At 41.1% G+C, this 17,705-nt stretch overlaps 1 protein-coding gene across 1 annotated transcript in view; it reads left to right on the plus strand.

Annotated features, from left to right (window-relative positions):
- The window catches only part of ciita (class II, major histocompatibility complex, transactivator), a 75,642-nt gene that overhangs the window by 50,744 nt on the left and 7,193 nt on the right, over positions 1 to 17,705 (plus strand). The window contains exons 11-19 of the mRNA XM_048551778.2: positions 705 to 773; positions 2,147 to 2,377; positions 3,304 to 3,378; positions 5,095 to 6,805; positions 7,047 to 7,226; positions 10,235 to 10,306; positions 13,687 to 13,767; positions 15,644 to 15,757; positions 16,881 to 16,964. Coding sequence (XP_048407735.1) covers positions 705 to 773; positions 2,147 to 2,377; positions 3,304 to 3,378; positions 5,095 to 6,805; positions 7,047 to 7,226; positions 10,235 to 10,306; positions 13,687 to 13,767; positions 15,644 to 15,757; positions 16,881 to 16,964 — 2,617 coding nt within the window. The remainder of the gene's footprint in view (positions 1 to 704; positions 774 to 2,146; positions 2,378 to 3,303; positions 3,379 to 5,094; positions 6,806 to 7,046; positions 7,227 to 10,234; positions 10,307 to 13,686; positions 13,768 to 15,643; positions 15,758 to 16,880; positions 16,965 to 17,705) is intronic.

Consider the following 17,705-nt stretch of genomic DNA (forward strand, 5'->3'; position numbering starts at 1 on the left):
GGATCTGTGAATTATTTTTTAAACTCACTCGGTTCATTAAGGGAATAAGAAAGGTTATGGGGATTGTTCAGGGAATTGGAAATGAGACCAGGTGGTCTGATTCTTTACTGCTAAATTCTAACGTTCTAAGAATTCTCAGGGTACATATATACCTTCACCACCTGCTGGCACCCTATTTGGGCATGTAGCTCAGTTGGCTGGTTGGTTTGCAATGTAGAGTGATGCTAACAGTGTGAGTTCAATTCCTGCACTGGCTGAGGTTACCATGAAGGACTGTCATCTATCTCTCCCCTTGCCTGAGGTATGGTAACCTTCTGGTTAAACTACCACCAATCATCTCTCTACTGAGAGTTTGGAACTATGGTGACATTACTTTTACTCATCTAATTGAATGAATAATATATCCGGTTAGCTTTTTGAGTTATTGACGTCTACACGTTACTAAGCCATCTTATCACTCTCCAAACCCACCGTATCATTGACATGTTGTAACTCAGTAGAGACTTGCAATAAGTAGTCTCACTTACACATCAGACTGCTGCGTTGCTGCCAACTCCCATGCACATCCTGATGAGTGCAGTCTGCTCTAAGATGTCTCTTTACTTCGGGAATGCACAGGCCGTCACACATTATACAAGGAGACTGTTTACACAATGGAACACAGTCTTGAAAATTAATTCATAAAGTCTGTTTTCACTTTCCAGTTATAAATGAGAGCTTGGCGACTCTTGGAATTACGACACCACTGCCGACATTGCCTCTGTATTCAACACGTGAGTAGTTTTCAGTTCTAATTGAACAGAACAGTTAGAAAGGCTAGTGGGGATCATATAAGAGGGTGAAGTTGAGATCACTATCAGGTTAACCGTGATGTTACTAAATGACACAACAGGCCATTTTTACAGTAATTTTTACTAACTGAACTATCTATTCCTCCTCATGATTAATATGCTTATCTGTGACAACAGGAGAAAGCAGAAGACTGAAAGTGTGAACCAGCCCGAGTCCTACCATTGCAGCTTGCCTGAAGCTTTGTAGCTAATCTGGTGCAAGTTGTAGCTGTATTAAGTTTTTTTGGGGCTTTACCTCTAACAGCTTTTGTAACATTTTGTACAAAGCTAGGTCAATTTTAGTTGCAATTTGACCCAGATTTTTGGTAGTTGAATCACAAATGAAACAGCAGGATTTGATCAATCAAAACATGACCACATCTGAGAAAATTTAAAAATGCAGAACAATGTGCACTTAAATTGTGCCTTAAACTCCAGTTATCCCAAAGCACTTTGCAGTCAATAATGGATTTTTTGATGTCATAATTTGGGCATATGTGCAAGTCAGTCTAAACACAGCAAGAATGAGGTAAATAACTAGACAATGTGCTTGATGTTGTTCTTCAAAAGTCATTTTGGGATTATTTCAATTTCTATTGAAATGTTTTATTATTGGGGCTACCAGCCCAGGAAGCCATGTTAGGTTTAGTTATTGTCCCCCCCCCCCCCATGTAAATCTTGGCAAATGTTTGGTATTGGTTTATAATGCAGCTACAAATAGAGCAGTAAGTTGGAGGGGGGATGGCCTTCCCTTGACCTGGACATCAGGAAATCCCAACCAGTTCCTTTTTGAATGATGGCATGGGATTTTTAAAGAAAAAATAAATGCCTCTCTGAGTTGGCAGAAAAGCTCTCAGTCTAATGTTTCGCCCCAAGGTTGGCAATGCAGCTTGCCAGCAATATTACAGTGAAGCATCAGCTGAGCTAAGTCACTGGAGAGGTGTAAGATGGTTCTGCACGAGCAAGTCCTACATATGTAACAGTGGACTTCTAAGAATCACCATCGTCACCATCATAGAACCTAAGAGCTCTTTATCTTCTCAGCAGTTTACCTGAGATTTGGAAATTTAGCACATCTGAAGTCGATGCTACTTCTTTTAGCTATAGTGGTGACCGAATGCTATGCCACCTTTCATCCAGATATCTTTGGAATTGTATAGATCAGGAAAATGCTGGTGTTTCATTCTGGTATTTCTTCAAGGTTCTCTACTATTTTCAAATTGGTCACTTATAAAAATTATCGATGGCCTCAGCTCATCAAATTAAGCTTTCAAAGTGATCTCTGGTGTCTGATCTCCATGTATTCTGTCTTTCAGCTAGCTCAACACAGGGATCAGCCCCCAAGAATGGTGCACTGGACCCACGGAGTGCCTCAGCTGTTGCTTTGAACACAGACTCACAGACTGTCAGTCCTGAAGTCAGTGCAATTGCTCCAGGTTTCCCCAGCCCTCAACCTGTCGATATTCAGAGCTCACCGGAGTCCATTACCAATGCTCAGCTTGTGGATAGTCCAACCTCTCCAGTCTCTGTGGGCAGTGAGAGACTAGGTACATCACACTGATATCTAATCAGTTACTAATCAAGTTGGCATTAGCTTGAGTAGTGCTACAAGGGGTAAGACGTTTTAGCTAGAGGTCTTTACACAGCACAGTGGAAAGCCAGACACCTAGTCTGCAGTCTCAAATGGAAGAAGGATACAGTTCTGAGTCCTCTATTCAGCTGAGCTGCCAGATTTAGCTGCACATGGTAATGACAGGAAAGCAGGGGATGGGGCTTAGGTTGCAGAATGAATGAAGCTACTTTGGTTCCTCAAGGCATTTGAAATACTTAATAAATAAATATTCTGGATAGAGATCTTGGGAGGAAATCATCGAATATTACAGACTGTTGGCATATTTTCCAGGTTTCTCCTAAATTGCACAGCTGACTATTCCATATCAAAACTTTTGAGGCTGGATTTATTTTCATGCACATGATATTATCAAAGTTTCATAAAGGACAAGAGTAGGCCACTCTGCCATTTATTAAGGCCACAGTGGATCATATTTTCAACCGTAAGATTCTTCTACAAACTTATCACATTTATAAAGATGCCATATTTATATCTCAGTTCCAATGTAAATGAGAGTCCTTTTGTGTAAAAAGTACATAAGACCTTTGTGTTCTAAAATTTTAATCTGATTTGGTTCCACAAATATAATTCACTTCCTCAGTCCTTTACCTAAGCCCAGCAGAGGCCTTCTTCTGCCTGGAGTGGAACTGTGCACAACCCTGGGAAAATTAGCTAAAGGAAGCATGCAGTCACTTGGCTCTTGGTCAAATGGCATTTAGCAAGGTTTTTGGGAAGTTTAGAGCTTGTGAGAACTTCACTGTAGCAGGAAGCTACATGAGAGGCTGGGAGCAGCGCAGAACGGGGAGAAAACATCAGCCAGAGTATCTGACCTGAGCTGACACTGATCCCTTTTCATGCTAGGTCTTGAAATAGAGTCATCTGGTGAAGAATCATCAGGACCAACAAGCCCAACAACCAAGTCATACAGCAAAACAAGTAAATGTTTTATTCCACATATTAACATTCAGTAAAACTCGGTTGTGTTTGTTACTTGATGGGTTGTTAACAAGTAAATTGCAGAATTAAAAACCGAAAATCCTGATCAGCCTCATTCTCATTTGATTTTGAGGTGGGACAAAGAGATTAATTTTAACAATATCAGAAATTAAAGTATGTTAGTCTTGGCTGTAGTTCTGCTGATTTTAGCTGAAACTTTATCCGTTGCTGCACAGAGCAAGGAAAAAACAGGAATGGAAACTGGCTGACCCAAGGCTGAGTTGAGATCAGAGTCAGTTTTGTGTTAAATTGAGAATTATAAACTGCACTGAAACCTGTGTGTTTTTGAGAAGTTTTCTGAATAACCAGGCAGAGCTTTTCTTTGGCACATAGAATCACAGAATTTTACAATACAGAAGGAGGCCATTTGCCGTACTGTGTCTTTCGCAGCCATAGTCTTTCTCCTGCATTTGAGATATTTTCCTGATTTCTCTTACTATTCCGAAATGCATCATCTGCTTCCTTTTGTCTTTCTTATTTTCTCACCAATATCCTTAGTCATCCAGTGTACTCTAGCTTTGGATACCACATAATTTACTCCTCCTGGGTATGTACCTAGCTTGCACCTTATTCATCTCTCTTTTGAAATCCCACATTTTCCATCCATTGTTTTATCCACCAAGATGCATTTCTAATCACCTTCTAATCTGCTCCAGTTCAACATTTTAAACCCCTAAAATCTGCCCTTTTCCAGTCTGGATTCTTATTTGCTTCATTATTTCCTAGGTCCAGATCCAGCACAGCTTCCTCCCTGTTAGGACTGGAAATGGAATGTTCCAGAAGGCTCTCCTGCACACCTTGCAGGAATTTCTCCCCTTCTGTGACTTATACTCTTACCTTTCTCCCAGCCTACTCCTGGGCTATTGAAATCACCAACTGTCACAACCCCCCCTTGTCCTAAGGTTTCTATAATCTGCCAACAAATGCTGTTCTCTACTCTTCCCCACTATTTAGAGGTCTGTACAAAATATGCAACAAGGTCACCACACACCACCTCTCACATCCAACCATATTGATTCTAATTTAGGAACTACACTTCATTCAAGGGCTATGATACTATCTTTGACCGAGATTGCTATGCCTCCTCTTTTTGAGCTCACCCTGCTTTTGCTAAAAACCTTATAACCTGGGATTTTAACTAACCAGTCCTGTTCTGGCTTGAGTCATGTCTCTGTCAAAACTATTATATCATACCACCCAGAGCAATTTCTGCTTCCGGTTCCCAAATTTTGTTCATGATACTCCATGCATTTACAATTTAATCCTCCCCTTATCTCTTTCTTGCCCATTGAGTGGCAACGATTTCTTTGTTCACATCAACACGCAAGACTTTCCTCACTTCTGTTTCCCCATTCCCCATCTTTCCTCTTTTGCCATCACTGGTACTTTGAAAACTAGGCCCATTAGTCAACCTACTCCCCTGCGTTACAGGTTTAAATCAATCCCCATTAAACTATTTACTCTCAGATGGGAGAATAAAGAATCTAATGGCTGAACCTCACATGTCTCCAAATGGTTGTTTAAACCACAATAACTTATTTGGAGAACCAGCAGCAAAATAGCCTTCTGGCTAATGGGTGTTATTGGAACAATGCATGAAAAGGCAGCAGAGTAGGGGTGATGGTGTTAATGTTGTTAACTCTTTTGTATCAACAGAACGTGTAGAAGCCTGTACGGAAATGGTGAAAGAATATTTGAGAGACATGAGCCAGCACTCTTACATTTGCCATGAACATGACGAAATGCTCCTTGAAGACATTTACGTGGATGTCACAATGGTTGAGGTTCAAGCTGAAAATAAGTCTGCAAAAAACACCTCTAAGTGTTTGGACAAGGAATGCAAAATCTATGACATAGCAGAGCGAGAAAGAGGTGCTGTAAACTTGAGCAATCTCTTTGACGTTTCAGGAAAACGACCAAGAGAAACCAAAATCGTTGCGTTACTGGGCAGAGCAGGGATAGGTAAAAGTGTGCTTGTCCAAAAAATCTGCCACGACTGGGTGAACGGGTCGTTCAAGCAGTTTGAGTTTGTTTTCTGGTTTAAGTGCAGGATGCTCAATTTTGCAAAGCAGTACACTTTGAAAGATTTACTTTTCCAGCCATTCCTTCCGACACTGAAGAACACGGACGAGGTTTTTCAACATCTCCGGCACAATTCCCGCAAAGTCCTGCTCATTTTGGATGACTTTGAGGACTTGTACTGCCACGACGGCCTCCTTCAGCCTTCAGTCTGTGGCTCAGCGGAGAGACCTCACAGTGTCAAACAGCTGCTTGCTGGTCTGCTCCAGAAGAAGTTGCTGAAGGGTTGCACGATCGCTGTTACAGCAAGACCAAAAGAAACCTTCAACCAGTACCTCGGAAGGGTCGATAAAATAGTGGAGGTGCTGGGCTTCCGCCCACACGACGTACAGGAATTCCTGCAGAGGTACTTTGAAGACGACTCCTTAGCTGCTGAAGCCGCGGCATGTCTTCAGGAGCAGGGTTACCTGTTCAGCTTCTGTTCCATCCCTTTATTATGCAGATTCATCTGTTTCGTTCTCAAAGCTCAGCATCGGAATGGGGATGGGCGTTTGGTGTTACCGTCCACTCTCACTCATTTATTTCTGAACATTTTCCACGTCCTGCTCCAGGGTAAAACTCAAAATGCCGTGGCTTTGCATAGGCAGAACATCCTGGAGTTGAGCAAACATGCCTTTGCAGGGGTTCAGTGCCATTACAGTGTCTGCGTGACCTCCAGAGCAGTAGAAATGTCCAACTTTGCTTTGATGCACGGCTTCCTAAGACCCTTCTTGATGACTGGCGAAGGAAAGGGACAGGAGTGTGGGAAGACGTTCTCTCATTCTTTCCTGCAGAACTTCCTGGCAGGGCTTTACTTGTTGTTTTCTGAAAATGTCAAATGCAAAGGGTTGATGAAGCTAATCTCCTTGGAGCACAAAAAGCGGAAATCTCAAGAGGACTGGCTGGACGTCGTTCGCAGGTTCCTGGTGGGACTGGCTTTTCAGGAAGGAAATGAGTTCCTTCGCAGCTTCGCCCATCATCCAAAAGCCAATGTCAAAGGCCAGAAGCAAAAGGGCTTGCAGAAATACCTGGCAGAACTCGACGTCTCTGCGCTCAGCACCAGTAAGTTGCTGGAGCTTTGTCATTGTGTTTACGAGACCCAGAGCACTGAGCTGACTGAAAGCGTAGCTGCTAAACTCGGCCAGATATTGTCCTTCAGAGGCACGAGGCTAACTCCAGCTGACATTTTCGTACTGCTCTACATTATGCGGAGCTCACCGAATAACTTTGCTGTCGACCTGAGAGAAACAAGCATCGACCTGGCCGGAATCCAGCAGTTCGCCGAGTTGAGGAACGTCACCTCATTCAGGTTTGTCCACAAGTCTTCCATATCTGTAAACTAAGTAGTGTCCTGTCTGCACCTCCCGCTTAATTTTAACCTTATTATTCATTCTGCTGAATGCCTTTCCTCGTTGGGCTGGACCCGATTCCTGTCCCTTTTGAAACCTACTGTGTTTAATCCCCAAATGTACAACCCTCATGGCTAGAGAAGGTTGAGAGGACATTTGATGGAGTTCTTCATTCTTTCATTTGTCGTTCTTCCTGCACAGAGTGTCAGTATGTGATGCAATAAAACTCTGGGAACATTTGGAGCAAAATGGGTTACGTGAGCTGCTTCGTCAGTCACTTCTTAAATTTTCTGTGAATCCTTTCGAGATCAAGAGTTTGAAAGATATAGATGACCTTGAATTACTGGTACAAATCCATAAAAATAGAAGATTCCTTTTAAGGTAAGTAAATGCATCTCTTACTTCTAATTGACCAATGAATTTTTCTGCCTTCACTTCTTCCACCTCTCAATGTAATTTGCTTTGGAACATAACTTGTATGTAAATTACAAAAAATATTAGGGGCAGGAATTGGCCATACAACCACTTCCACCAGTCAATAAAACATGCCTAATCTGATTATGGCCACAACTGCTCTTTCCAACTTACTCCCAATAATCTTTGACTGTCTTGTCTAGTCAATAATCTGCCACTAACAAATGAACATGTTGCCAGAATTATATCGAGAGCTAATGTTGCAATGTACAAAGAATTGCTATTTGTGATTTTAAAAAATGGATACTTACTACCTTTGTGTTACCTTTCTCTGTAATTAATTTTAACCTAGATGGTTGTGCTCAAATATTCGACAGAGGAAGGGCATATTAATCGATTGGATAGTTATCTGCTAAAAATATAACTAAAATTGCTGCTGAAGTCAATGTCCCTTGTATAGTAGACAAATGTTTGTAAATTGTGTCAACAAGTGAATACTTAGAAATGGAAATTACGATTTGGACTCTTGGAGCTCTTCTTCCATTCATTTGCCTCGTGATTTATCTGTATTTTAACTTTTTATGTCCTTAGCCCTTAATACGATTTGTGTTACAAAAGTCAATTAATTGCAGTTTTGAAATTTTTAATTCACCCAGACTTGGGAGCATTTTGACAGGGAGTCTCCAGATTTCTGTTTCTATCGAGAAGTCTGTTCAGAAATCTCTGTTTTAAAAAGAAAACTCCAGTTTTCAGGTTGATATTCCTGGTTCTGGAGTCTACTCAATTTTCACTCTGTCAGCACTGTCAAATCTTTTCAATTACCGCAAACACCTCATTCGATCACCTCAAACTTGTACCGCAGTCCTTATTTTTCACTGCCCTGCTCACTTTGTTTTTAGGGTCCGTTTTTTCAAATTATGTTGATGTTTCTATTCACCCCATCCCCTCCCACTCGTGCCTCTCACCATTGCTTCCCCTCAGTTTTGCTTTCCTCTGACTTGCCTCTCAGTGCCCATGCTTCAACTTTCCCCCCTCCCCTGCTCTTCCCTTAAACCTGGACTTTCCAACGTGAGGGTTGGTACCCTGAGTAGGGTCACAAGCTGAAATTTTGGGATCACAAGCTCCGAGGTAGCAATGTCCAACTGCACCCCCAACCACTCCATCCTCATTCTAATAGGTCTTCACTTCTCTGCTTCCCCACCTCCCCCACCACCCCACCACCTCCCAACCCCCAAAAATTGCTTTCTGTGGGGTTGTGATAGCTTTTAGCCTTCGCAATGGGGTTATCATGGGAATAAGCTTTGGGACACAGTGCGTTGAATCTTTCTCTGTTGTTGAGGCATCTCCATTCTCCTGGCTGCCACACTGTCAGTCTCACTGAAGGGCTCCATCTATGTATAGAAGTTGGTTACTACAGGTAGTATCAGAGGCTCTGATGAAGGGTCTAGGCCCGAAACGTCAGCTTTTGTGCTCCTGAGATGCTGCTTGGCCTGCTGTGTTCATCCAGCCTCACATTTTATTATCTTACTACAGGTAGTGCCAGGATTGACTGAAGGATAGATGAATGAGTGAGGAGTGACCTTCCCCTGCAACCGCAGGAAGTGCTACACTTGCCCCCACACCTCCTCCCTCACCCCTATCCCAGGCCCCAAAATGACTTTCCATATTAAGCAAAGGTTCACCTGCACATCTGCCAATGTGGGAACTGTATCCATTTTACCCAGTGTGGCTTCCTCTACATTGGGGAAACCGAGCAGAGGCTTGGGGACCGCTTTGCAGAACACCTCCACTCGGTTCGCAATAAACAACTGCACCACCCAGTCGCGAACCATTTCAACTCCCCCTCCCATTCTTTAGATGACATGTCCATCATGGGGCTCCCTCAGTGCCACAATGATGCCACCCGAAGGTTGCAGGAACAGCAACTCCTATTCCGCCTGGGAACCCTGCAGCCAAATGGTATCAATGTGGACTTCACCAGCTTCAAAATCTCCCCTTTGCCCCACCGCATCCCAAAACCAGCCCAGTTCGTCCCCTCCCCCCACTGCATCCCACAACCAGCCCAGCTCATCCCCTCCCCCATGGCATCCCAAAACCAGCCCAGCCTGTCTCTGCCTACCTAACCTGTTCTTTCTCTCGCCCATCCCTTCCTCCCACCCCAAGCCGCACCTCCATTTCCTACCTACTAACCTCATCCCACCTCCTTGACCTGTCCGTCTTCCCTGGACTGACCTATCGCCTCTCCACCTATCTTCTTTTCTCTCCATCATCGGTCTGCCTCCCCCTCTCTCCTTATTTATTCCTGAACCCTCACCCCATCCTCCTATCTGATGAAGGGTCTAGTCCCGAAACGTCAGCTTTTGTGCTCCTGAGATGCTGCTTGGCCTGCTGTGTTCATCCAGCTTCACACTTTATTATCTTAGATGAATGAGTGAATCAGCTTTATTGTCACAATGATGCAAAAATATTCTTGCATCAACCAACGTTTGGTCAGTCCACAGCAAACAAATTAGTGACTTTTTAAAAAATTGTACAGGGCATACATTCTGTTCTGTTTCTTTTATGTTTAGTAATGTATTTTATGTTGCTATTTATTTCTTTTAGATGTGTACAGTGCCTCACCTACATTGCCAAGTTCAACTTGTGTATTAGTTTCTGGGCAAGAAAATATCTGGAGGAGCCTAATGCTGACTTTAATATTAATTCCTATGGGACCCCATGATTCATTTAAAATATAATTTTTTTTAGGGACTGAATCATAACCTTTTTTGCATGAAGCATCTACTTTTGTTTAAATCATGATATTCAATTTGAAAATTGAATTTGAAGTTTGTAGAAAGCAGTACATGTCTTGGTAAAATAGTTCTGCTTTTGCGTAGGGCCTGTAGTGTGAGAGAAAATAAACTGATGCCATTTTGGAATGGTGTAATGAAGAAACAGTTTCATCTTTTGTCTTTCTTATTTTTCCGTAACAGCACGCACGACACATCTGGAGGCGAACTCTATGAGTTACCTGCTGTCAGGACATTACAAGTGCTGGAGTTTGCGTAAGTTATGGTTCTATTATTTTGAATTGATTTGCTTCCTCAGCTTGAATATAATAATTACTGGGCCTAAGATGTCTGTTAGTTCAGGAAGTGCCTGCAGAGGATTGTGATGCAAGTTGGGTACCTGCAGTTAATCTCATGGCTGCTCAGCTATGTTATAAACGGGGTGACAGGACATATGGTACTTTATACAGCACAGGAGAAAAGGTCACAAAACTCTGTCAGCCTGTCTTGTTCCAGCTAATTCTGTTTGTCAATGACGGGTTATTAAGTAACATAAAACAGAAAAGAAAGTCAATTTTGAATGGACAAAGTTAAAAGTACATGGTTACTGGTGACAAGTGTGAAAATCATGTATTGTAGTCAACAACATTTGTAAATCGATTTGTTTCAAACTGCTGGAGTATCTAAGGAGTGACACTTTAGCCTTTTAGAACACCCGGTTCAGATAAAGAGACAGTCCTATTGTGACATCAGTTGGTTATGCCACTGCATAGTTAACCTGGGCTAAGAGTGTCTACTCACTGCTGTATCTGTGATAATAGCAAAAGAGAAATTCTAATTTGTAGCAAGGATCTTTTTGTATTACTCAGCTAAGAACTTCTGTAGATACTTTAAGAAATGCATTTCTCCCACTGGCTCCCTTAAACAAAATTCCTGAATTTCTTTTCAAAGATTTATGACATTTTCTGCACCAGAATATGTTAATGAAGTAGTAAAAACAAGATGACAAACTCCCTGTTAACCATAAACAATGGGAGCCTTTCTCCTCTCAATCATTTCAGGAGAACTCACTGTGAAAATTCTTTAATTTTCACAACAAGTTTAGCTCTAGGAATATAATTGCAATTTCTCAATTAATAATTTCAACTGTATTTTGGTAAAGACCTGCTTTAATTCAATGGATACTAAATATGTTGAATTAGTTATTATAGAATCTTGCAGCACAGGGTCACGATGTTTGGTCCATTTTGCAATAATCCCAATGGAATTCCTCTTCGATCTTCAATTCTTTCCCTGTTCAAATATTTAGCCAATTTCCTTTTAAAAGTTATTACTTTCTAATTTGAAAGATGGTCAAGATCATAACAATTTGCCATCTTTTCTTGATAATCATTCATTTTTTTCCCCCCATGCTTTGTGCAGTGATTGGAAAGAGGTCAGCCAGGTGGACCTCATAGAATATAAGTTGCTTGATTTGGGCTGTTAATCTAGTTCAAACAGGGAGCCCTGGCTAACAGATACAAACAGGAGAGTCAGGAGTTCTGTTCGCTCTTGGAGCTGGCTCTGAGCGGGTCAGTGTCATATACCGTGCATGTATAAATAAAGAGTGGCTTGGTAAATGGATACCAGTCTTCATGGAGTTATTTCACTTTGCTTTGTAAGTTGTGGCATGTATGTGGACACAGAGTATAAATCAACACCATTTTTCAAGTCCCAACAATCATCTTTTTGAATCGAGTCCCTGTTTCAGCATGTCAGAAAGATGGTCCTGAGCAATTAACTGATGGTTTTTACTAAGGTGTAGTAAAGAGAAGGTAGCCAGCCCACTGCCTGTAGGCAGGGAGATATTTTAAACATGTTGCTGAGATTCAGAACTTGGATTTAACCTGCTTTGCAGCTTTAACTGTGGACAACTGGCTTTCTTAAACTTGGAGAAAACACAGCAGCTGCAGCAATGTATGGAGATGCCTCAAGGGGAAAGCAAGTGGGAAGGGATGGTGTAGTGGTAATGTTACTGGACTAGTAATCCGGAGCACCTTGTGGATGTAGGCTTTGAATCCCATCACAGCAGATGGTGCAAGTTGAATTCATTAAAAATCTGGAATTAAAAGTTAACCTCAGGGTGTCCATGCTGCAATTATCATAAAAGCTGTCAGGTTTGCTGGCGCCATTTAGTGAAGAATATCTGCCATCCTCACCTGGTCTGGCCTGCATGCCTCTCCAGACTCTCAGAAATTTGGTTGACTTTTAACTATCCTCTGGTGATTAGACTTTGGGAAATAAATGCTGGCCAACCCAGCAACATCCATAACCTGTGAATATATGAAAGAAAATTGCCTCCACAGCAATGCTTGTGGGCCAGTAGGAGCAGGTGAGCTTCCTCCAGGCCACAAACTTGCCTACCCTCAGACCAATTTCCATACAAACCTCCCAAAGTAACACCCTGCCCTGAGATTAGACCCTCTTTCCCATCTTTGCCATCCATCTGGAATGGATTTTCCCTGTCAAAGGATTATGGATTGGTTTGCATTTTGGTGTTGGAACTTTGGTGATGCCACAATGGCATAGAGACTGCTATCTCAAAAAGAATCACAGAATCCCTAAAGTGTGGAAACAGGCCATCTGACCCAACAAGTCCACACTGACCCTCCGAAGAGCATCCCACCCAGACCATCTCCCTACCCTTTCCCTGTTACCATAGATTTCCAATGGTTAATGTATCTAATTTTTATATCCCTGAACACTTGGGCAATTTACCATGGCCATCCACCTAACCTGCACATCTTTGAACTGTGGGAGGAAACTGGAGCACCCAGCAGAAACTCCATATAGACAGTTGCCTGACAGTTGAATTGAACCTGCATCCTTGGTGCTGTGAGGCAGCAGTGCTAACCAGAGCCACTGTGCCACCCTAAATATTGGGAGACATTTTTTACTTAGCCCACTCTCACAGTGCCAGGGGCGTGGGTTCAATTCCTGCCTTGGGTGACTGACTGTGTGGTGTTTGCACATTCTCCTTATGTCTGCATAGGTTTCCTGCAGATGCTCTGGTTTCCTCCCACAGTCCGGAGACGTGCAGGTTAGGTGGACTGGCCGTGCTAAATTGTCCACAGTGTCCAGGGATGCGCAGGCAAGGTGACCTAAGTTTACAGGGATAGAGTAGGGGTGTGGGTCTGTTTGGGATTCTCTTCAGAGGGTCAGTGTAGACTGGATGAGCCAAATAATCTGCTTCCAAACTGTAGGCAATTTATGTTTTTATGCTAATTTTTCCTAGTTCCACCTCCCTAGGGTCAGGAATTGACCTCCCCACTCCCAGTGTATTGGTAAATAAAACTATCCCCAATATTCCTCTGAATTATAAAGGTTGAGCATTGCACCCTTTTCTTATATTCTCTACTTAATCACAAAGGTGAGCATTCCTTGTTTATTTTTAACAACTTTATCGATACGTCCTTGCCACTTTCAACCATTATCAATGATTCATTTTGTTGTGTTTACTTTGCTTACAGTGCCATCAATATGTTTTACTGTTTTGTAATCTAGCCTTTTGCTTAGATGTTTGCCTCGCAAATGTTTTTTTTAGACAAAATCTTTGTTTACTATTATAGAGAGTCACAAAATAGCAGCTTACTAAAATAGTTATTTCAATCTTACAGTCTTGGCCCGGTGGATGGACCCCAGGGGTTTCAAAAATTAACTAAGATTCTACCAGCTCTGGCATTTTTGAAATATCTAGAGTGAGTAAAAATTTGAAGTATTTATCAGTGGTCTATTTTGTGTTTTTTCTAAGTTAACCTCACTCTATTTGAAGTGATATTATGAATTATTAATAGGACCTGTGCAATTTGAATTTTCCAATTTGACATTTCTCATTTTTTAATTTGAGATTTCCACTGTTTTCAATTTGACATATGCAATATTTCAAATTTGAAATTTTTAGTATTTTCAGTTTGAAATTTTCAATTTGACATTTCCAGCATTTTCATAAAAATATAATGATTCTTCATCAAACTGAAAAAGCTTGATAAAGCTTTATCTGATGTTTGAGTTTAACAGCAACAAGAAACCAGTTTAATGTTGCATAAATAATAAAGCTGTGTTGTGACAATAAACTCAATCATTCCATTGTGTTTGACTAATGAATTGGAACGAGGATTTCATCCATGTGTTTCAAAATGCACCCATATTTTGAATTGTACTTGTATTATTTACAATGTGGTATGTTTCTAGAGATAATGAGATATCATTATTCTATTGGAAGAAGTATTTACTTCAATGTAATTGACGTGTTTGCTCCATGCATTGTATCTAAAATCTAAGCAATTTAACATTGGGTTTGTCCATCTCTAAGGGACAACCAAAATGATTGTTTTCTGATTTTGTACAGGTTGTATGGCTCGCTGTTTTGTAGTCTAGTCTTTTGCACAGATTTTTGCTTTGTAAATGCTGTTATTTTTTAGGGCAAAATTTTAGATACAGTGCTGCTTGACTCACACAGTTACCCATGGTGAGAGATTATGATATATCATTTGAGCATAGGAGGTTGACAGGTGACCTGACAGAAGTTTCTAAAATAGTGAGAGGTATAGATAGAGTTAACAATAGTTGTCCTTTTCCCTAGGATAGGGAATTTCAAGACTAGGGGACATATATTTTTAAGGTGAAAGGAGAGAGGTTTAAAAAACATGAGAGGTGAATGTTTTACTCAGATGTTGAATGAACTTTCTGACGAAGTGTGGATGCGGGTACAGTTACAACGTTTAAAAAACATTTCAATCGGTACGTGATTAGGAAAGTATTGGAAGGATGTGGGCCAGGAGTAGGGAGGTTAGACTAGTTTGGTTTGGGATTATGTTCGGCGTGGCCTGGTTGAACTGAAGGGTGTGTTTCTGTGCTGTATGACTCTATCATGCTTGGCTGTTTTGCACCGTCGTCACACATCCAGTGAAGCTTGTCCACAAGCATTCTGTGACATCCATCATCCAACTACACCTAGGCTGACACCACTTTCTACTTCCCTCCACTTTATCTTCTAGAAGAGAGCTCTGTCACTCGTCAACTTTGATTAAATTGGTGAAAAATTGACACTTCCTTTTCTGAGTGTCACTTCTTAGGCCATCTTTTACTCAGGCCGTTTCAAGCACTTCTTTGCTTGTCTTCTTGTCCATGTATGGAATTTTTAGCATATGTCTTGGATCTCATATTTCAAAGGCCTCTATTTTCTTTGTTAGACTTTTACTTACTATCCAGCTTTCTGAGGCATACAGGGAAGTGGATAGAATGTAGCATCTTATGAGATTTTATTTTCCTTGTTACAAGCTTGAGTTTTCCTGGTGTTAAGACATCATTTAACTTTACACAATTAGGTCTAGCCATCTCTATCTTCCTTCTGTATGCAAAGCAGTATTAGCCATAGTAATATCGGATATGGAATACATTGCAGGAAGTGAAGCCTCCACTTGGTGAAGCAATGCATGTTCACAGGCTTGATTTCACCACACTGCCAGTAAATAAACCATTCCACTTGTTACAATTTTTAACTTGTGCCACATGTTCTACTTTATTACTGAAACGGTCCACTTGCAACTGAAATCTCCTGCTACTTTCCTCCAGTCTTGAAGGACCAAGCTTGCAGAAGGTTAAAATGAGTGAAAACAAAATTGGAGATGAAGGAGCTGAGAGATTGGCAAAGGTGTTGTCAAATCTAACATCACTAGAAAAACTGACGTGAGTTAAAATATTTACGCTTTAATATTTTGAAATATACGTTAATGTATCTTGTATTTGGAATTGTACATACAAGTGATTGATTACAAAATTCCAATTTTTTTCCAAACAAAAATTAATTCATTTCTGGTTTGGGTGCACTTTTTACTGCCTAAGTGCAATGCTCACTTTAAAAGCCAAGGTTTTCCTGCTGTTTCTGAACCTTAATCAACTGAAGGTCAGTTGCTCAGCAATTTCACTGTACAGACTACAAGGTGGCCTTTTTCAATGGAGTATCATATATTTGGAGGCTCCATGACTTGCTTGTACAAAAGAACCTCCTCTCTCTGTCTCTGTGAACATCCGTAGTGATAATTGGGCCCCCTCCTGGCCCACTCATTAGATAATGTAGTCCTGAATTTATTCTTGGTCCATTGCGCTGTAAATCTTGTCCCAGGTTTGCATGGTTTTGGCCTCGAACAAACAGTAGTTTCCCTGTCATTGTCGTCCCATCCCTCTCTGTACCCACCTCTCCTCCTACTGAGCTTCTGCTCCCTGTCACTATTCCCTCTGCCTTCTACAATTACCCTTTCTTCCATTACACTGTCTGTCTCCTCCACATCCTTCCCTCCTCAACTTTCCTGTATCTGCTTTTCCTATCATTTATTCCCACGCCCTCCCTTCTCCTTCTCTCTATGGCTCCCCCCTCTCCAACTTCCCTATCCTGTTTTCACTGTCTCCTTCCCTCCGTTTCTTACCAGCCCGTCTCTCCGTTCAATTGACAAAATAGCAGGAGTACGGCAGGTGGAGAGGAAGACGGGAGTAAGAGAGGTCATACCTCACAGGAAAAATCCTAGCAAACTTGGTAATCTTTGTTATAACACTTAAGGAACCACTCTGTGTGACTTACTAAGGTCACAGTTGATTCAGTAGTTGATTATAAATGTAAATTGAGCAGCACGTTTTTCTTGTTTGCAGTTTTCTTCTGGATTAGCTCCAGGGAAATCTAAAATTACAACTGCAGTACGGAAAACTGCAACAACATCATTTATTGCTGTCTTAGTTCAGTTGTTTCTTATCATCCCTAAATGGTAATATGAAATGTCCAAATTATTTTGAAGTAATTTTTTTTTTGCTTTTTCAGATTGTCACGTAACCAGATAGCAGACCGAGGAGCACAGGAGCTGGCGAGATCACTTCCCAACCTGAAGTTTTTAAAGACACTGAGGTAGGTTTTAAAATAAATATGTTTTGAGGCAGTTTAGGAAAATGACTTTCTCAAAGAAGCTCCCACACCAGAAATGTGATCTCATTAAGAAAGCTGTAAAACTTACTCTTTGGATTTTCCAGCAGCAACATCTGCTTTTTCCAGGAATTTTAACTAAACTTTTAAAATTAACATAGAAGTTTCCAACATCTCCCAGATGCTGGAAGGATCTCTTTAACTTAGATTGGCAAGAATATTGTTAAAATTTAAGTCAGCTTTAATTGTTCCATGCAGTTGCTTTACTTCAGTCAGTTTAAAGACAAAGATAATACAAACCTTCCTAATTATTTTCCCATAAACTTGTCCAATTTCAAGAGTCCCCTAAACCATCTCTCAAATATAGCAGAGAAGATAGACAGACAGGTGACCTGTTTCCATGCCCCTCCAAAAGTGTTTGTGACTAAATTTTTCCGACATATCCATTCATTCATTAAAAGACACTCAATGTTGAAATTCAGTGTGTTACACTGTTCCACGGTGATGTGCCGAGAGCCCCCTACACAGCTACCACAATGTGATCAAACATACATCTGCTTTATGTTGAAACAAACCTGGAGCTGCTGATATCAAGCTTCATAACCTATGGTTAATTACAGGATAGATTTTGACATTTCACCTGTAAATATCCTGAAATGAACTTAATGTCTGCTTTGTAAAACTGCAATTTTTTTTAATCATTTCAGTCTTTGTATTTGGTGGAGT

The sequence above is a fragment of the Stegostoma tigrinum genome, chromosome 23, assembly GCF_030684315.1.
Source record: "Stegostoma tigrinum isolate sSteTig4 chromosome 23, sSteTig4.hap1, whole genome shotgun sequence".
Lineage (NCBI taxonomy): Eukaryota > Metazoa > Chordata > Chondrichthyes > Orectolobiformes > Stegostomatidae > Stegostoma > Stegostoma tigrinum.